The sequence below is a fragment of the Idiotropiscis lumnitzeri genome, unplaced genomic scaffold (assembly GCF_059441095.1).
Source record: "Idiotropiscis lumnitzeri isolate Australia: NSW breed Sydney's pygmy pipehorse unplaced genomic scaffold, RoL_Ilum_1.0 HiC_scaffold_147, whole genome shotgun sequence".
NCBI lineage: Eukaryota > Metazoa > Chordata > Actinopteri > Syngnathiformes > Syngnathidae > Idiotropiscis > Idiotropiscis lumnitzeri.
In genome coordinates, this window is record NW_028283685.1 from 525,664 (window position 1) to 546,553 (window position 20,890).

At 49.3% G+C, this 20,890-nt stretch overlaps 1 protein-coding gene and 1 long non-coding RNA gene across 2 annotated transcripts; both read left to right on the forward strand.

Annotated features, from left to right (window-relative positions):
* The first annotated feature begins 1,240 nt into the window (after window positions 1-1,240).
* On the forward strand, window positions 1,241-1,788 carry LOC148315067 (uncharacterized). Its single transcript, XR_015841305.1, has 2 exons — window positions 1,241-1,415; window positions 1,509-1,788. It is a non-coding gene; the product is annotated as an uncharacterized LOC148315067 (long non-coding RNA).
* A 3,680-nt stretch (window positions 1,789-5,468) lies between these two features.
* LOC148315068 (uncharacterized) lies at window positions 5,469-6,744 on the forward strand. Its single transcript, XM_088287555.1, has 2 exons — window positions 5,469-6,371; window positions 6,465-6,744. The coding sequence occupies exon 1, from the start codon at window positions 5,517-5,519 to the stop codon at window positions 6,162-6,164; it is 648 nt and encodes a 215-aa protein (XP_088143681.1). The 5' UTR covers window positions 5,469-5,516; the 3' UTR covers window positions 6,165-6,371; window positions 6,465-6,744.
* The last annotated feature ends 14,146 nt before the right edge of the window (window positions 6,745-20,890 follow it).

A 20,890-nucleotide genomic window follows, 5' to 3' on the forward strand; every position in this document is an offset into this window, starting at 1 on the left:
GCCCGTGCCCGGGGAAGGTGCTCCTCTTCGGCTTACTGTGACGCGAGCATGCCCTCCTCCTCCGGAGCTTCCATTCGGTTAAACTTAGGGGCCGCTTGGAACCGCCCGTGCCCGGGGAAGGTGCTCCTCTTCGGCTTACTGTGACGCGAGCATGCCCTCCTCCTCCGGAGCTTCCATTCGGTTAAACTTAGGGGCCGCTTGGCACTGCCCGTGCCCGGGGAAGGTGCTCCTCTACGGCTTAACTGCCACGCACGCTGGCCGGAGCTCTGGTACGGTCCGAACCGCGCGAAACGTCGCCACCGATCGTGTCCGGGGGAACGTGCTCTTCTTCGTCCACTCTCCTCTTCGCCCACGCTCTTCTTCGGCGCACGCCGGCCGTCTAACCGCTCCAGCGCCCCGTCGTGCCGCTCGGCGAAACTACAATGCGCCCGAATATTTTTTAGACTCGCGAAGCACTGAACCCGCGAAAGGTGAACCGCGAAGTAGCGAGGGTTCACTGTATGTATAAGACCAAGACCTACAAAAAAGTCTCTTGGAGCAATGAGCTAGGTTTTACAGGAAGTCGGCCATTTTGAATTTACTTAAAAGGGGGCGGGTCACCACAATGGACTTTGTGTAGAAATTATTATTGGGGCCCGAGCAGCGACCGCGGCGAGGTCCCTATTGTTTTTGTAGAAAATATTATTACTTTTATTATTATTATTATTATTATTATTAGGGCCTGAGCAGCGACCGCTGCGAAGTCCCTATTGTTTTTGTTGAAATTATTATTATTATTATTTTTCCGATTGTTCGATCGCATTTTTGACCCCTGAAACATGCACAAAAACTCACCAAACTTGGCAGTCTCATCGGGCATGGCGAAAAATTTGATATTTTAACGTCTAATATGAACAGGAAGTGAGTTATGAATTTTTGAAAGTCCGACTTTTGCCCTTTTTTGCATGTTTACAGGGGTCATTCTTTTGCACCCTGATCCTAAAGGCTTCATCTGATTGCCTTAAAGTTCTGTCTGGAGCATCTTAAGACCTGGGACAAACACTGGGGCTAAAATTTTTTGTTTCCGAAATACTATATGACGGGGGCGGGGCATCAAAGTTTTCACTTAAGATTTCCTTCGCCGCAATGGACAAAATGCTTAATAACTCTCCTGCACATGCTGCTAAAAATCCAAAACTTCACATGTACATAAAGAGTCTGTACCTGAAGACATCTATATTGTGACGGTTCGGGCCGGGGAGGAGGGCGTGGCAGTTCTGTTTGTTACAGGTTCACGATCCACCCAGCCAGGCTCTCCTCCGGAGAAAGTGGGCGTCGGCTCCGGCGCACCTGCAGCTCGTTGCCGGCAATCAGCGCCGGCTTAAGAACCAGCCACGCCAGGAGTCCGACGCCGGATTATCTTGTCACCTCACGTGGTACTGGCTCATGTCTCGTCTTGTTTCCCGTTCGCCTGACTCGCCTTGCTCTCGTGCTTGCTTGACCCCTGCTCTGCCGTCTCCCCCCTCTAGCCGACCTGAACCCGTCTGGTCCCGCTCCGCACGCCAGCGCCTCCGAGATCCCGCCCGGCAAACATCCCGCCAGCGCTCTCCGCTCCGCCGTGCTTCGCGCTACCACGCCAGCCCGACTTCGCCTCCCGACGCGTCTCGCTCGACCGCACCCTCGTCCGCGCCACCCGGCACTTGCCCGTCGGCTTCCTTCGACGTTGTCCTGGACGACGCCTGCCTTGTGGTGAACTCTCTCCAGCTCGCATCCCCACTCCAGCCCTCAATAAACCCTGTTTCCCACTCACCTGTCGCTTCCGGGTCCTCCTTCCTTCCCTCACGGTTCGTAGAATCGCGACAGAATAATCCGGCCAAGTTAATGGACCCCGCGACCACGGACCCCCTGGGCGAAACGCTTGCCCACCAGGGCAGCGTGCTCGAGCGCCATGATCGAATGCTGCAGGAAGTTCCGGGCTCCCTCCAGGTCATCCAACACCAGCTCTCGCACCTCTCTAACCAGGTGGGTTCACTCGCTCCCCCCTCCAACCTCCCCAGGGACGCGACCCTGGCCCCCCCGGCCGCCGCATTGCATTATGCGGGCGGTCGAGAGCCCCACGTTCCTACTCCCGAACCCTACTCCGGGGACTTGGGCTCGTGTAGCCAATTCTTACTCAGCACTTCCCTGGTTTTCGACCTCCAGCCCCACAGTTACGCTACCGAACGGGCTAGGATCGCTTATACCATCAACTTGCTTCGCGGCCGCGCCGCCAAGTGGGCAACCGCATTGTGGGAGGCGGCGTCTCCTGCGATGTCTACTTACGCGGATTTCAGCCAGGAGTTACGCCGTGTCTTCGACCACCCGGTGCAGGGGCGCGAGGCGTTCCGCCGGCTCCTCTCCCTCCGACAGGGTTCCCGCTCCGCGGCCGATTTCTCGGTGGAATTCCGCATCCTGGCCCACGAGAGCCGTTGGAACGAGCCGGCTCTCCGCGAGGCGTTTCTCAACGGGTTGACCGACGCCCTCAAGGACGAGCTGGCGATCCGAGACGAAACCACGACGCTCGAAGAACTAATCGCCCTGGCCATCAAGGTGGACCATCGGTTGCGGGACCGGCAGGCTGATCGTTTCCGACGCCCCGCCAGAGTCGCCGCCCGGGCAGCCATTCCCCGACCCGAGGTTCGCTCGCCATCGCCGGTTCAGCTATCCACCGGCGCGGAGGAACCGATGCAGGTAGGAAGAACTACTCTGGACCCTCTGGAGCGCCAGCGCCGTCGGTCCCATCAGCTCTGCCTGTATTGCGGCCTCCCCGGCCACGTCTTGATCCACTGTCCCAGTAACCCAAAAGAGCAGGCTCGTCGTTGAGGGAGAGCCCAACGCCGAGCCTGCTGGTCTCCGCTTCTGGCTCTTCTTCCCGGATGTCCATCTCCGCCCGGCTGCTGGGTCCACACACCCCCCGCTCGGTCACCGCGCTGGTCGACTCGGGGGCCGACGGCAGCTTCTTGGACCTGACCCTTGCCCGCCAGCTCGGCATCACCATGGAACCCATTCTGTCTCCCCGAAGGGTGGTCGCGCTGGACGGACATCTCATCGCCCGGGTCTCCCAACAGACCGCTCCCCTGACCCTCATCGTCTCTGGAAATCACCGGGAGTCCATCAGATTTTTTCTGATTCACTCTCCCCAGGTCCCCCTGGTCTTAGGGTTCCCCTGGCTCCAGACCCACAATCCCACCATCGATTGGAGGAGGTGCGTGCTGACAGGATGGAGTGAGTTCTGCCACTCCCACTGCCTGCGTTCAGCGGATCCGCCCCCTTCCTCTACGCTTCCCCCCCCCCCTCCCCCTGACGTCTCCTCCGTTCCCCCGGACTACCACGACCTGGCGCAGGTCTTCAACAAGGACCTTGCCCGTACCCTCCCCCCCCATCGTCCGTACGACTGCGCCATCGACCTCCTCCCGGGGGCCCCCCTGCCCAACACCCGGCTATACAACATCTCCAGGCCAGAGAAGGAGGCCATGGAGACGTACATCCGGGAGTCACTTGCGACCGGTCTCATCCGCCCCTCGTCTTCTCCTCTGGGCGCGGGCTTCTTTTTCGTAAAAAAGAAGGACGCCTCGCTCCGCCCCTGCATTGACTTCAAACCATTAAACCAAATAACGGTCAAAAACAAGTCTTCGCTCCCCCTCATCGACCCGTCGTTCGAACCCCTATGTGAGGCCCAGATTTTCTCAAAGTTGGACTTACGAAATGCGTACCACCTGGTCCGCATCAGGGAGGGGGACGAGTGGAAGACGGCATTCAACACACCATTGGGGCACTTCGAGTATCTGGTGATGCCTTTCGGACTTACCAACGCCCCCGCCGTCTTCCAGACCCTCATGACGGACGTTTTCCGCGACATGCTCAACCGGTTCGTATTCATATACCTCGACGACATCCTCATATTCTCCCGCTCTCTCGCAGATCACCGCCGGCATGTTCGACTGGTCCTCCAGCGCCTCCTGGAGAACCGCCTCTACGTGAAGCCCGAGAAATGCGAGTTCCACGTCCCTTCGGTGCCCTTCCTTGGCTATATCATCGCCAGGGGGCAACTTCGCCCCGACCCGGCCAAGATCCAGGCCGTGGCGGAGTGGCCCCAGCCCACCACCCGGAAGGAGCTGCAACGTTTTCTCGGATTCGCAAATTTCTACCGCCGTTTCATCCGGGACTACAGTAAGGTCGCCAGTCCACTCACCGCGCTTACGTCCACAGCCACCACATTCCAGTGGACCCCGGCGGCCGCCCAGGCCTTCACCCACCTGAAGAAGGCCTTCACCAGCGCCCCCGTACTCCGGCACCCAGACCCCGCCCTCCAGTTCATCGTGGAGGTGGACGCCTCCGACACCGGGGCGGGGGCCGTCCTCTCCCAGCGGGATTCCGGCACCCAGGTAGTCCATCCGTGTGCCTTCTTTTCCAGGCGCCTATCCCCCGCCGAGCGAAACTACGACGTGGGCAATCGAGAACTCCTCGCGGTGGTATGGGCTCTCCAGGAGTGGCGGCACTGGCTCGAGGGCACCTCGACCCCTTTTTTGGTCTGGACCGACCACAAAAACCTGGCATACCTGCAGTCCGCCAAGAGACTCAACCCCCGCCAGGCACGCTGGAACTTGTTCTTGAGCCGTTTCAATTTTACCCTCTCCTTCCGCCCCGGCTCGAACAATGGGAAGGCGGACGCCCTCTCACGTCAGTTCTCGCCCCCTGCCAGCCCTGACGCTCCGGAGCCCATTCTTCCCTCGGCCTGTCTACTGGGGGCGGCCACCTGGGACATCGAGCAGGTCGTCCGCAACGCTCAGGAGCAGCAACCAGACCCGCGCCCAGTCCCTTCCGACCGCTTGTTCGTTCCCGACACCGTGCGGTCACAGGTACTGCAATGGGGGCACTCATCCACACTCACCTGCCACCCGGGGGTGGCACGCACTCTCCGCTTCCTCCAGCAGCGTTTCTGGTGGCCCCGGATGGCTAAGGATACCCGGGAATTCGTGCGAGCCTGCTCCGTCTGCGCCCGCGGAAAGGCCTCCCACGCGGTCCCCGCCGGCCTCCTCCAGCCCCTGCCGATTCCAAGCCGTCCATGGTCGCACATCGCCCTGGACTTTGTTACCGGTCTCCCTCCGTCCAACGGACACACAGTCATCCTCACCCTGGTCGACAGGTTTTCCAAAAGCGTCCACTACGTCCCCCTGCCCAAGCTGCCCACCGCGCTTGAGACCGCCAAACTCGTCACCCAACACGTTTTCCGACCCCACGGCATCCCGGAGGACATCGTGTCCGACCGGGGCCCCCAGTTCGCTTCACAAGTTTGGCAGGAATTCTGCAAGGCAGTCGGGGCCACCGCCAGTCTCTCCTCGGGCTACCACCCCCAATCCAACGGCCAGACGGAGCGGGCCAACCAGGACCTGGAAGCCGCCCTCCGATGCGTGGTGGCCCGCAGCCCGGACTCCTGGAGCGACGCACTACCCTGGGTCGAGTACGCCCATAACTCCCTCTCCACCACGGCCACAGGTATGTCTCCCTTCATGGTCTGTTTCGGTTACCAACCACCTCTCTTCAAGGACCAGGAGCATACCGTGGCCATTCCTTCCGTGGAGGAGCATCTCCGCCGGATCCGGGGGGTGTGGGCCGAAGCGAGGGCCGCCCTCATTCGAACAGCCCAGAGGACCAAGCGACTGGCTGATCGCCGCCGGTCCCCAGCCCCGGACTACGTGCCTGGCCAAATGGTGTGGCTCTCCTCACGCGATCTTCCCCTACAAGTCGAGTCTCGTAAGCTGGCTCCTCGCTTTATCGGTCCCTTTCCCGTCGAAAGAATCATCAACCCATGCTCTGTTCGACTCAAACTTCCCGACTCCCTGAAGATTCACCCCACATTCCATGTCTCCCTCCTCAAACCGGTATCCTCCAGCCCTCTGAGCCCTCCGGCGGCACCCCCCCCACCCCCCATGATAATAGACGACCACCCGGCTTACACGGTGGCAAAAGTCCTGGACGTTCGGCGCCGGGGCCGGGGCTACCAGTACCTGGTGGACTGGGAGGGTTACGGTCCGGAGGAGCGCTCCTGGATCTCCCGAAAACTGTTTTTGACCGACGCCCCCATCAGGGAGTTTTACGCACTTCACCCGGACAAGCCGGGTAGGACGCCAGGAGGCGTCCGTTAGGGGGGGGGTACTGTGACGGTTCGGGCCGGGGAGGAGGGCGTGGCAGTTCTGTTTGTTACAGGTTCACGATCCACCCAGCCAGGCTCTCCTCCGGAGAAAGTGGGCGTCGGCTCCGGCGCACCTGCAGCTCGTTGCCGGCAATCAGCGCCGGCTTAAGAACCAGCCACGCCAGGAGTCCGACGCCGGATTATCTTGTCACCTCACGTGGTACTGGCTCATGTCTCGTCTTGTTTCCCGTTCGCCTGACTCGCCTTGCTCTCGTGCTTGCTTGACCCCTGCTCTGCCGTCTCCCCCCTCTAGCCGACCTGAACCCGTCTGGTCCCGCTCCGCACGCCAGCGCCTCCGAGATCCCGCCCGGCAAACATCCCGCCAGCGCTCTCCGCTCCGCCGTGCTTCGCGCTACCACGCCAGCCCGACTTCGCCTCCCGACGCGTCTCGCTCGACCGCACCCTCGTCCGCGCCACCCGGCACTTGCCCGTCGGCTTCCTTCGACGTTGTCCTGGACGACGCCTGCCTTGTGGTGAACTCTCTCCAGCTCGCATCCCCACTCCAGCCCTCAATAAACCCTGTTTCCCACTCACCTGTCGCTTCCGGGTCCTCCTTCCTTCCCTCACGGTTCGTAGAACCGCGACATATATGTTTATATTCAGTTATACACCTTGCGCCAATCAATATCATTTTTTACATTTTGACGTACTGCACGGTGCCCTTTTAACGAATCTGATTGAAAATTGGCTAGAAAAGACTCAAGACATTGATCTTACTCTATCCCTATTTTTGTGACTTTCCTTCGAAGGGCGTGGCTATTACGGTGCCGCAGAGTCTGATTATTCTCCGTGGCAACAAAAGTTCCTGCAAAATGATTCAGATGATCCATCTTCTCGAAATTTTTCACATTTGAGGATATTCAGGCCCTGAAGACGGCTGCCAACTTATTTTTGATCGCAGTGGTAGCGCCACCAACTGGTTAAAACAAATACAAATCATTTTCGTTGATTTTTTTCTCCGGGCAGGTTAACAAAATCTACCTTACATTTGCTCGGATGAGTGTTTAGGCCTTGAGGATGTCACAATACGAAAGTCTTTCGCCTTCTTCAGAGTGTCACATGATGGTGTCTTGTGGCCCGTCTTTATCAGCTGATGTTCCATGAGGGCGTGACTTACCTGTCACAAGAATGAAGGCAAGTCACGCCCCCCGCTGTCCGTTCACTCCGCCAAAATGCTGCTCCAGGTGGTAGAGAGGATGAAGGCTCCCTTGTCTCTGTTCATGGTTTTTATGCCTCGCTTGCAGATCTCAATGGCCTCTCTGATCCAGCGCTGTTGTTTGTTCTCTTCGGTGCGGATGACCCTGCCCTTCTCCCGGTCCATGATGTGGTTTTCCCTTTTGCAGTGGTCAGTGATTGCTGATTTGTAATGTTCATGTTGTGCTTGTTCTTTTACTGCTCTGATTTTTCATTTTTTTGACAGGTAAGTCACACCCTCATGGAACATCAGCTGATAAAGACGGGTCTCAAGACACCATCATGCGACACTCTGAAGAAGGCGAAAGACTCGCCGAAACATGTCAGGTAAAAAATTAACCTAAAACATAATTGTCTGCTTTTAATGAATCAGTCAAATATCAATAATAAGAAGACAAAATGAACCTAATACAAATAAATGAATGCTTAATAACTCCCCTGCACATGCTCCTAAAAATCCAAACCTTCACCTGTAAATAAAACGTCCCGACCTGAAGACATCTTAATGTTATTATTTTGTTATACACACAGTGCCGCCAAGTGGAATCAAAAATTTGTTTTTATTTTAATTTTCACGTACTGCACGGTGCCCTTTCGACGAATCCGACTGAAAATTAGTCAGAAAAGACTCAAGACAATGATCTTACTCTCTGCCGAATTTTGTGACGTTTTGGCAAAAGGCGTGGCTATTACGGTGCTGAAAAGTCCGATTGTACTCTGTGGCAACAAAAGCTCCAGCAACATGACTCAGATGATCCTATCTTCTCGAAGTTGCACACATTTGAGGATACTTCAGCCCTGAAGACATCTACCAACTTATTTTTCATCGTAGTAGTAGCGCCCCCAACTGGTAAAAGCTAATACAAGTTATTTTCTTGGATGTTTTTCTCCGTGCAACTCAACAAGGTCGCCCTCATATATGCTCGGATGACTGTTTCGGCCATGAGGATGTCACAATACGAAATTCGTCCTTTTTCATGAAAAGTTGTGGGAGTGGCATTGCACTGTTCGGCAATAAAACAAAGCTGATTATGAGGTTCTAAATATGAACGACAACTCGTGAAACTTTACACACACATCAGGCCGAGCAAATTTATCAATATTTTATACGTTAGTTGTGCAGCTTTTTTGAAATGGCTCGCCATGGCCCTCGAGAAATGTTCAAAAAAGCAGCCCTGGTTGAGTGTTTCACCTCGCTTTTTGTAAATTTTATGGAGTACAGTGAACCCTCGGTTATCGCGGTTAATGGGGACCGAGACCACCCGCGAAAACTGAAAATCCGCGAAGTAGCGGCGCACCTTCAAAAATGCTTAAAAAAAATATATAATAAATATATAAATATATATATATATATATATATATATATATATATATATATATATATATATATATATATACGGGGGGAGAGAGAGAGTGAAATTCATGTTATAACAAAAAAAACAAATTATTATTAAAACTTATTATTTTTTTATTCCCCAACCATTCTTTTTGTATTTATTTAATTACTCCGACTTTTACCTGCTGGTACGCCGTCCGGTGTGCCCTGTGAAATGAAAGGTGGCATTCTTTATTTATTTATTCATTTATTCATTCATAACTGACAGCCTCGCGCTCCGCTTGTGCCCGGCAGAAGAGGTGCTCCAATTCGGCTTAACTGTGACACACGCCCGCCCTCCTCCCCCGGAGCTTCCATTCGGTTAAACTTAGGGGCCGCTTGGCACCGCCCGTGCCCGGGGAAGGTGCTCCTCTTCGGCTTACTGTGACGCGAGCATGCCCTCCTCCTCCGGAGCTTCCATTCGGTTAAACTTAGGGGCCGCTTGGAACCGCCCGTGCCCGGGGAAGGTGCTCCTCTTCGGCTTACTGTGACGCGAGCATGCCCTCCTCCTCCGGAGCTTCCATTCGGTTAAACTCAGGGGCCGCTTGGAACCGCCCGTGCCCGGGGAAGGTGCTCCTCTACGGCTTAACTGCCACGCACGCCGGCCGGAGCTCTGGTACGGTCCGAACCGCGCGAAACGTCGCCACCGATCGTGTCCGGGGGAACGTGCTCTTCTTCGTCCACTCTCCTCTTCGCCCACGCTCTTCTTCGGCGCACGCCGGCCGTCTAACCGCTCCAGCGCCCCGTCGTGCCGCTCGGCGAAACTACAATGCCCCCGAATATTTTTTAGACCCGCGAAGCACTGAACCCGCGAAAGGTGAACCTCGAAGTAGCGAGGGTTCACTGTATGTATAAGACCAAGACCTACAAAAAAGTCTCTTGGAGCAATGAGCTAGGTTTTACAGGAAGTCGGCCATTTTGAATTTACTTAAAAGGGGGCGGGTCTCCACAATGGACTTTGTGTAGAAATTATTATTGGGGCCCGAGCAGCGACCGCGGCGAGGTCCCTATTGTTTTTGTAGAAAATATTATTACTTTTATTATTATTATTATTATTATTATTAGGGCCTGAGCAGCGACCGCTGCGAAGTCCCTATTGTTTTTGTAGAAATTATTATTATTATTTTTCCGATTGTTCGATCGCATTTTTGACCCCCGAAACATGCACAAAAACTCACCAAACCTGGCAGTCTCATCGGGCATGGCGAAAAATTTGATATTTTAACGTCTAATATGAACAGGAAGTGAGTTATGAATTTTTGAAAGTCCGACTTTTGCCCTTTTTTGCATGTTTACAGGGGTCATTCTTTTGCACCCTGATCCTAAAGGCTTCATCTGATTGCCTTAAAATTCTGTCTGTAGCATCTGAAGACCTGGGACAAACACTGGGGCTAAAATTTTTTGTTTCCGAAATACTATATGACGGGGGCGGGGCATCAAAGTTTTCACTTAAGATTTCCTTCGCCGCAATGGACAAAATGCTTAATAACTCTCCTGCACATGCTGCTAAAAATCCAAAACTTCACATGTACATAAAGAGTCTGTACCTGAAGACATCTATATGTTTATATTCAGTTATACACCTTGCGCCAATCAATATCATTTTTTACATTTTGACGTATTGCACGGTGCCCTTGTAACGAATCTGATTGAAAATTGGCTAGAAAAGACTCAAGACATTGATCTTACTCTATCCCTATTTTTGTGACTTTCCTTCGAAGGGCGTGGCTATTACGGTGCCGCAGAGTCTGATTATTCTCCGTGGCAACAAAAGTTCCTGCAAAATGATTCAGATGATCCATCTTCTCGAAATTTTTCACATTTGAGGATATTCAGGCCCTGAAGACGGCTGCCAACTTATTTTTGATCGCAGTGGTAGCGCCACCAACTGGTTAAAACAAATATAAATTATTTTCGTTGATGTTTTTCTCCGGGCATGTTAACAAAATCTACCTTATATTTGCTCGGATGAGTGTTTAGGCCTTGAGCATGTCACAATACGAAAGTCTTTCGCCTTCTTCAGAGTGTCACATGATGGTGTCTTGTGACCCGCCTTTATCAGCTGATGTTCCATGAGGGCGTGACTTACCTGTCACAAGAATGAAGGCAAGTCACGCCCCCCGCTGTCCGTTCACTCCGCCAAGATGCTGGTCCAGGTGGTAGAGAGGATGAAGGCTCCCTTGTCTCTGTTCATGGTTTTTATGCCTCGCTTGCAGATCTCAATGGCCTCTCTGATCCAGCGCTGTTGTTTGTTCTCTTCTGTGCGGATGACCCTGCCCTTCTCCCGGTCCATGATGTGGTTTTCCCTTTTGCAGTGGTCAGTGATTGCTGATTTGTAATGTTCATGTTGTGCTTGTTCTTTTACTGCTCTGATTTTTTTCATTTTTTTGACAGGTAAGTCACACCCTCATGGAACATCAGCTCAAGACACCATCATGCGACACTCTGAAGTAGGCGAAAGACTCGCCGAAACATGTCAGGTAAAAAATTAACCTAAAACATAATTGTCTGCTTTTAATGAATCAGTCAAATATCAATAATAAGAAGACAAAATGAACCTAATACAAATAAATGAATGCTTAATAACTCCCCTGCACATGCTCCTAAAAATCCAAACCTTCACCTGTAAATAAAACGTCCCGACCTGAAGACATCTTAATGTTATTATTTTGTTATACACACAGTGCCGCCAAGTGGAATCAAAAATTTGTTTTTATTTTAATTGTCACGTACTGCACGGTGCCCTTTCGACGAATCCGACTGAAAATTAGTCAGAAAAGACTCAAGACAATGATCTTACTCTCTGCCGAATTTTGTGACGTTTTGGCAAAAGGCGTGGCTATTACGGTGCTGAAAAGTCCGATTGTACTCTGTGGCAACAAAAGCTCCAGCAACATGACTCAGATGATCCTATCTTCTCGAAGTTGCACACATTTGAGGATACTTCAGCCCTGAAGACATCTACCAACTTATTTTTCATCGTAGTAGTAGCGCCCCCAACTGGTAAAAGCTAATACAAGTTATTTTCTTGGATGTTTTTCTCCGTGCAACTCAACAAGGTCGCCCTCATATATGCTCGGATGACTGTTTCGGCCATGAGGATGTCACAATACGAAATTCGTGATTTTTCGTGAAAAGTTGTGGGAGTGGCATTGCACTGTTCGGCAATAAAACAAAGCTGATTATGAGGTTCTAAATATGAACGACAACTCGTAAAACTTTACACACACATCAGGCCGAGCAAATTTATCAATATTTTATACGTTAGTTGTGCAGCTTTTTTGAAATGGCTCGCCATGGCCCTCGAGAAATGTTAAAAAAAAGCAGCTCTGGTTGAGTGTTTCACCTCGCTTTTTGTAAATTTTATGGAGTACAGTGAACCCTCGGTTATCGCGGTTAATGGGGACCGAGACCACCCGCGAAAACTGAAAATCCGCGAAGTAGCGGCGCACCTTCAAAAATGCTTAAAAAAAATATACAATATATATAATAAATATATATATATATATATATATATATATATATATATATATATATATATATACGGGGAGAGAGAGAGTGAAATTCATGTTATAACAAAAAAACCAAATTATTATTAAAACGTATTATTTTTTTATTCCCCAGCCATTCTTTTTGTATTTATTTAATTACTCCGACTTTTACCTGCTGGTACGCCGTCCGGTGTGCCCTGTGAAATGAAAGGTGGCATTCTTTATTTATTTATTCATTTATTCATTCATAACTGACAGCCTCGCGCTCCGCTCGTGCCCGGGCAGAAGAGGTGCTCCAATTTGGCTTAACTGTGACACACGCCCGTCCTCCTCCGTCCGGAGCTTCCATTCGGTTAAACTTAGGGGCCGCTTGGCACCGCCCGTGCCCGGGGAAGGTGCTCCTCTTCGGCTTACTGTGACGCGAGCATGCCCTCCTCCTCCGGAGCTTCCATTCGGTTAAACTTAGGGGCCGCTTGGAACCGCCCGTGCCCGGGGAAGGTGCTCCTCTTCGGCTTACTGTGACGCGAGCATGCCCTCCTCCTCCGGAGCTTCCATTCGGTTAAACTTAGGGGCCGCTTGGCACCGCCCGTGCCCGGGGAAGGTGCTCCTCTACGGCTTAACTGCCACGCACGCTGGCCGGAGCTCTGGTACGGTCCGAACCGCGCGAAACGTCGCCACCGATCGTGTCCGGGGGAACGTGCTCTTCTTCGTCCACTCTCCTCTTCGCCCACGCTCTTCTTCGGCGCACGCCGGCCGTCTAACCGCTCCAGCGCCCCGTCGTGCCGCTCGGCGAAACTACAATGCCCCCGAATATTTTTTAGACCCGCGAAGCACTGAACCTGCGAAAGGTGAACCGCGAAGTAGCGAGGGTTCACTGTATGTATAAGACCAAGACCTACAAAAAAGTCTCTTGGAGCAATGAGCTAGGTTTTACAGGAAGTCGGCCATTTTGAATTTACTTAAAAGGGGGCGGGTCACCACAATGGACTTTGTGTAGAAATTATTATTGGGGCCCGAGCAGCGACCGCGGCGAGGTCCCTATTGTTTTTGTAGAAAATATTATTACTTTTATTATTATTATTATTATTATTATTAGGGCCTGAGCAGCGACCGCTGCGAAGTCCCTATTGTTTTTGTAGAAATTATTATTATTATTTTTCCGATTGTTCGATCGCATTTTTGACCCCCGAAACATGCACAAAAACTCACCAAACCTGGCAGTCTCATCGGGCATGGCGAAAAATTTGATATTTTAACGTCTAATATGAACAGGAAGTGAGTTATGAATTTTTGAAAGTCCGACTTTTGCCCTTTTTTGCATGTTTACAGGGGTCATTCTTTTGCACCCTGATCCTAAAGGCTTCATCTGATTGCCTTAAAATTCTGTCTGTAGCATCTGAAGACCTGGGACAAACACTGGGGCTAAAATTTTTTGTTTCCGAAATACTATATGACGGGGGCGGGGCATCAAAGTTTTCACTTAAGATTTCCTTCGCCGCAATGGACAAAATGCTTAATAACTCTCCTGCACATGCTGCTAAAAATCCAAAACTTCACATGTACATAAAGAGTCTGTACCTGAAGACATCTATATGTTTATATTCAGTTATACACCTTGCGCCAATCAATATCATTTTTTACATTTTGACGTACTGCACGGTGCCCTTGTAACGAATCTGATTGAAAATTGGCTAGAAAAGACTCAAGACATTGATCTTACTCTATCCCTATTTTTGTGACTTTCCTTCGAAGGGCGTGGCTATTACGGTGCCGCAGAGTCTGATTATTCTCCGTGGCAACAAAAGTTCCTGCAAAATGATTCAGATGATCCATCTTCTCGAAATTTTTCACATTTGAGGATATTCAGGCCCTGAAGACGGCTGCCAACTTATTTTTGATCGCAGTGGTAGCGCCACCAACTGGTTAAAACAAATATAAATTATTTTCGTTGATGTTTTTCTCCGGGCATGTTAACAAAATCTACCTTATATTTGCTCGGATGAGTGTTTAGGCCTTGAGCATGTCACAATACGAAAGTCTTTCGCCTTCTTCAGAGTGTCACATGATGGTGTCTTGTGACCCGCCTTTATCAGCTGATGTTCCATGAGGGCGTGACTTACCTGTCACAAGAATGAAGGCAAGTCACGCCCCCCGCTGTCCGTTCACTCCGCCAAGATGCTGGTCCAGGTGGTAGAGAGGATGAAGGCTCCCTTGTCTCTGTTCATGGTTTTTATGCCTCGCTTGCAGATCTCAATGGCCTCTCTGATCCAGCGCTGTTGTTTGTTCTCTTCTGTGCGGATGACCCTGCCCTTCTCCCGGTCCATGATGTGGTTTTCCCTTTTGCAGTGGTCAGTGATTGCTGATTTGTAATGTTCATGTTGTGCTTGTTCTTTTACTGCTCTGATTTTTTTCATTTTTTTGACAGGTAAGTCACACCCTCATGGAACATCAGCTCAAGACACCATCATGCGACACTCTGAAGTAGGCGAAAGACTCGCCGAAACATGTCAGGTAAAAAATTAACCTAAAACATAATTGTCTGCTTTTAATGAATCAGTCAAATATCAATAATAAGAAGACAAAATGAACCTAATACAAATAAATGAATGCTTAATAACTCCCCTGCACATGCTCCTAAAAATCCAAACCTTCACCTGTAAATAAAACGTCCCGACCTGAAGACATCTTAATGTTATTATTTTGTTATACACACAGTGCCGCCAAGTGGAATCAAAAATTTGTTTTTATTTTAATTGTCACGTACTGCACGGTGCCCTTTCGACGAATCCGACTGAAAATTAGTCAGAAAAGACTCAAGACAATGATCTTACTCTCTGCCGAATTTTGTGACGTTTTGGCAAAAGGCGTGGCTATTACGGTGCTGAAAAGTCCGATTGTACTCTGTGGCAACAAAAGCTCCAGCAACATGACTCAGATGATCCTATCTTCTCGAAGTTGCACACATTTGAGGATACTTCAGCCCTGAAGACATCTACCAACTTATTTTTCATCGTAGTAGTAGCGCCCCCAACTGGTAAAAGCTAATACAAGTTATTTTCTTGGATGTTTTTCTCCGTGCAACTCAACAAGGTCGCCCTCATATATGCTCGGATGACTGTTTCGGCCATGAGGATGTCACAATACGAAATTCGTCCTTTTTCATGAAAAGTTGTGGGAGTGGCATTGCACTGTTCGGCAATAAAACAAAGCTGATTATGAGGTTCTAAATATGAACGACAACTCGTGAAACTTTACACACACATCAGGCCGAGCAAATTTATCAATATTTTATACGTTAGTTGTGCAGCTTTTTTGAAATGGCTCGCCATGGCCCTCGAGAAATGTTCAAAAAAGCAGCCCTGGTTGAGTGTTTCACCTCGCTTTTTGTAAATTTTATGGAGTACAGTGAACCCTCGGTTATCGCGGTTAATGGGGACCGAGACCACCCGCGAAAACTGAAAATCCGCGAAGTAGCGGCGCACCTTCAAAAATGCTTAAAAAAAATATATAATAAATATATATATATATATATATATATATATATATATATATATATATATATATATATATATATATATATATATATATATATATATATATACGGGGGGAGTGAGAGAGTGAAATTCATGTTATAACAAAAAAAACAAATTATTATTAAAACTTATTATTTTTTTATTCCCCAACCATTCTTTTTGTATTTATTTAATTACTCCGACTTTTACCTGCTGGTACGCCGTCCGGTGTGCCCTGTGAAATGAAAGGTGGCATTCTTTATTTATTTATTCATTTATTCATTCATAACTGACAGCCTCGCGCTCCGCTTGTGCCCGGCAGAAGAGGTGCTCCAATTCGGCTTAACTGTGACACACGCCCGCCCTCCTCCCCCGGAGCTTCCATTCGGTTAAACTTAGGGGCCGCTTGGCACCGCCCGTGCCCGGGGAAGGTGCTCCTCTTCGGCTTACTGTGACGCGAGCATGCCCTCCTCCTCCGGAGCTTCCATTCGGTTAAACTTAGGGGCCGCTTGGAACCGCCCGTGCCCGGGGAAGGTGCTCCTCTTCGGCTTACTGTGACGCGAGCATGCCCTCCTCCTCCGGAGCTTCCATTCGGTTAAACTCAGGGGCCGCTTGGAACCGCCCGTGCCCGGGGAAGGTGCTCCTCTACGGCTTAACTGCCACGCACGCCGGCCGGAGCTCTGGTACGGTCCGAACCGCGCGAAACGTCGCCACCGATCGTGTCCGGGGGAACGTGCTCTTCTTCGTCCACTCTCCTCTTCGCCCACGCTCTTCTTCGGCGCACGCCGGCCGTCTAACCGCTCCAGCGCCCCGTCGTGCCGCTCGGCGAAACTACAATGCCCCCGAATATTTTTTAGACCCGCGAAGCACTGAACCCGCGAAAGGTGAACCTCGAAGTAGCGAGGGTTCACTGTATGTATAAGACCAAGACCTACAAAAAAGTCTCTTGGAGCAATGAGCTAGGTTTTACAGGAAGTCGGCCATTTTGAATTTACTTAAAAGGGGGCGGGTCTCCACAATGGACTTTGTGTAGAAATTATTATTGGGGCCCGAGCAGCGACCGCGGCGAGGTCCCTATTGTTTTTGTAGAAAATATTATTACTTTTATTATTATTATTATTATTATTATTATTATTATTAGGGCCTGAGCAGCGACCGCTGCGAAGTCCCTATTGTTTTTGTAGAAATTATTATTATTATTATTTTTCCGATTGTTCGATCGCATTTTTGACCCCCGAAACATGCACAAAAACTCACCAAACTTGGCAGTCTCATCGGGCATGGCGAAAAATTTGATATTTTTTAACGTCTAATATGAACAGGAAGTGAGTTATGAATTTTTGAAAGTCCGACTTTTGCCCTTTTTTGCATGTTTACAGGGGTCATTCTTTTGCACCCTGATCCTAAAGGCTTCATCTGATTGCCTTAAAGTTCTGTCTGGAGCATCTTAAGACCTGGGACAAACACTGGGGCTAAAATTTTTTGTTTCCGAAATACTATATGACGGGGGCGGGGCTTCAAAGTTTTCACTTAAGATTTCCTTCGCCGCAATGGACAAAATGCTTAATAACTCTCCTGCCCGTGCTGCTAAAAATCCAAAACTTCACATGTACATAAAGAGTCTGTACCTGAAGACATCTATATGTTTATATTCAGTTATACACCTTGCGCCAATCAATATAAATGTTTACATTTTGACGTACTGCACGGTGCCCTTTTAACGAATCCGACTGAAAATTGGCTAGAAAAGACTCAAGACATTGATCTTACTCTATCCCTATTTTTATGACTTTCCTTCAAAGGGCGTGGCTATTACGGTGCCGCAGAGTCTGATTATTCTCCGTGGCAACAAAAGTTCCTGCAAAATGATTCAGATGATCCATCTTCTGGAAATCTTTCACATTTGAGGATATTCAGGCCCTGAAGACGGCTGCCAACTTATTTTTGATCGCAGTGGTAGCGCCACCAACTGGTTAAAACAAATACAAATTATTTTCGTTGATGTTTTTCTCCGGGCAGGTTAACAAAATCTACCTTATATTTGCTCGGATGAGTGTTTAGGCCTTGAGCATGTCACAATATGAAAGTCTTTCGCCTTCTTCAGAGTGTCACATGATGGTGTCTTGTGACCCGTCTTTATCAGCTGATGTTCCATGAGGGCGTGACTTACCTGTCACAAGAATGAAGGCAAGTCACGCCCCCCGGTGTCCGTTCACTCCGCCAAGATGCTGGTCCAGGTGGTAGAGAGGATGAAGGCTCCCTTGTCTCTGTTCATGGTTTTTATGCCTCGCTTGCAGATCTCAATGGCCTCTCTGATCCAGCGCTGTTGTTTGTTCTCTTCTGTGCGGATGACCCTGCCCTTCTCCCGGTCCATGATGTGGTTTTCCCTTTTGCAGTGGTCAGTGATTGCTGATTTGTAATGTTCATGTTGTGCTTGTTCTTTTACTGCTCTGATTTTTTCATTTTTTTGACAGGTAAGTCACACCCTCATGGAACATCAGCTCAAGACACCATCATGCGACACTCTGAAGAAGGCGAAAGACTCGCCGAAACATGTCAGGTAAAAAATTAACCTAAAACATAATTGTCTGCTTTTAATGAATCAGTCAAATATCAATAATAAGAAGACAAAATGAACCTAATACAAATAAATGAATGCTTAATAACTCCCCTGCACATGCTCCTAAAAATCCAAACCTTCACCTGTAAATAAAACGTCCCGACCTGAAGACATCTTAATGTTATTATTTTGTTATACACACAGTGCCGCCAAGTGGAATCAAAAATTTGTTTTTATTTTAATTTTCACGTACTGCATGGTGCCCTTTTGACGAATCCGACTGAAAATTAGTCAGAAAAGACTTAAGACAATGATCTTACTCTCTGCCGAATTTTGTGACGTTTTGGCAAAAGGCGTGGCTATTAAGGTGCTGAAAAGTCCGATTGTACTCTGTGGCAACAAAAGCTCCGGCAACATGACTCAGATGATCCTATCTTCTCGAAGTTGTACACATTTGAGGATACTTCAGCCCTGAAGACATCTACCAACTTATTTTACATCGTAGTAGTAGCGCCACCAACTGGTAAAAGCTAATACAAGTTATTTTCTTGGATGTTTTTCTCCGTGCAACTCAACAAGGTCGCCCTCATATATGCTCGGATGACTGTTTCGGCCATGAGGATGTCACAATACGAAATTCGTGATTTTTCGTGAAAAGTTGTGGGAGTGGCATTGCACTGTTCAGCAATAAAACAAAGCTGATTATGAGGTTCTAAATATGAACGACAACTCGTAAAACTTTACACACACATCAGGCCGAGCAAATTTATCAATATTTTATACGTTAGTTGTGCAGCTTTTTTGAAATGGCTCGCCATGGCCCTCGAGAAATGTTAAAAAAAAGCAGCTCTGGTTGAGTGTTTCACCTCGCTTTTTGTAAATTTTATGGAGTACAGTGAACCCTCGGTTATCGCGGTTAATGGGGACCGAGACCACCCGCGAAAACTGAAAATCTGCGAAGTAGCGGCGCACCTTCAAAAATGCTTAAAAAAAATATACAATATATATAATAAATATATAAATATATATATATATATATATATATATATATATATATATATATATACGGGGAGAGAGAGAGTGAAATTCATGTTATAACAAAAAAAACAAATTATTATTAAAACGTATTATTTTTTTATTCCCCAGCCATTCTTTTTGTATTTATTTAATTACTCCGACTTTTACCTGCTGGTACGCCGTCCGGTGTGCCCTGTGAAATGAAAGGTGGCATTCTTTATTTATTTATTCATTTATTCATTCATAACTGACAGCCTCGCGCTCCGCTCGTGCCCGGGCAGAAGAGGTGCTCCAATTTGGCTTAACTGTGACACACGCCCGTCCTCCTCCCCCGGAGCTTCCATTCGGTTAAACTTAGGGGCCGCTTGGCACCGCCCGTGCCCGGGGAAGGTGCTCCTCTTCGGCTTACTGTGACGCGAGCATGCCCTCCTCCTCCGGAGCTTCCATTCGGTTAAACTTAGGGGCCGCTTGGAACCGCCCGTGCCCGGGGAAGGTGCTCCTCTTCGGCTTACTGTGACGCGAGCATGCCCTCCTCCTCCGGAGCTTCCATTCGGTTAAACTTAGGGGCCGCTTGGCACTGCCCGTGCCCGGGGAAGGTGCTCCTCTACGGCTTAACTGCCACGCACGCTGGCCGGAGCTCTGGTACGGTCCGAACCGCGCGAAACGTCGCCACCGATCGTGTCCGGGGGAACGTGCTCTTCTTCGTCCACTCTCCTCTTCGCCCACGCTCTTCTTCGGCGCACGCCGGCCGTCTAACCGCTCCAGCGCCCCGTCGTGCCGCTCGGCGAAACTACAATGCCCCCGAATATTTTTTAGACCCGCGAAGCACTGAACCCGCGAAAGGTGAACCGCGAAGTAGCGAGGGTTCACTGTATGTATAAGACCAAGACCTACAAAAAAGTCTCTTGGAGCAATGAGCTAGGTTTTACAGGAAGTCGGCCATTTTGAATTTACTGAAAAGGGGGCGGGTCACCACAATGGACTTTGTGTAGAAATTATTATTGGGGCCCGAGCAGCGACCGCGGCGAGGTCCCTATTGTTTTTGTAGAAGATATTATTACTTTTATTATTATTATTATTATTATTATTATTAGGGTCTGAGCAGCGACCGCTGCGAAGTCCCTATTGTTTTTGTAGAAATTATTATTATTATTATTTTTCCGATTGTTCGATCGCATTTTTGACCCCCGAAACATGCACAAAAACTCACCAAACTTGGCAGTCTCATCGGGCATGGCGAAAAATTTGATATTTTAACGTCTAATATGAACAGGAAGTGAGTTATGAATTTTTGAAAGTCCGACTTTTGCCCTTTTTTGCATGTTTACAGTGGTCATTCTTTTGCAGCCTGATCCTAAAGGCTTCATCTGATTGCCTTAAAATTCTGTCTGTAGCATCTGAAGACCTGGCACAAACACTGGGGCTAAAATTTTTTGTTTCCGAAATACTATATGACGGGGGCGGGGCATCAAAGTTTTCACTTAAGATTTCCTTCGCCGCAATGGACAAAATGCTTAATAACTCTCCTGC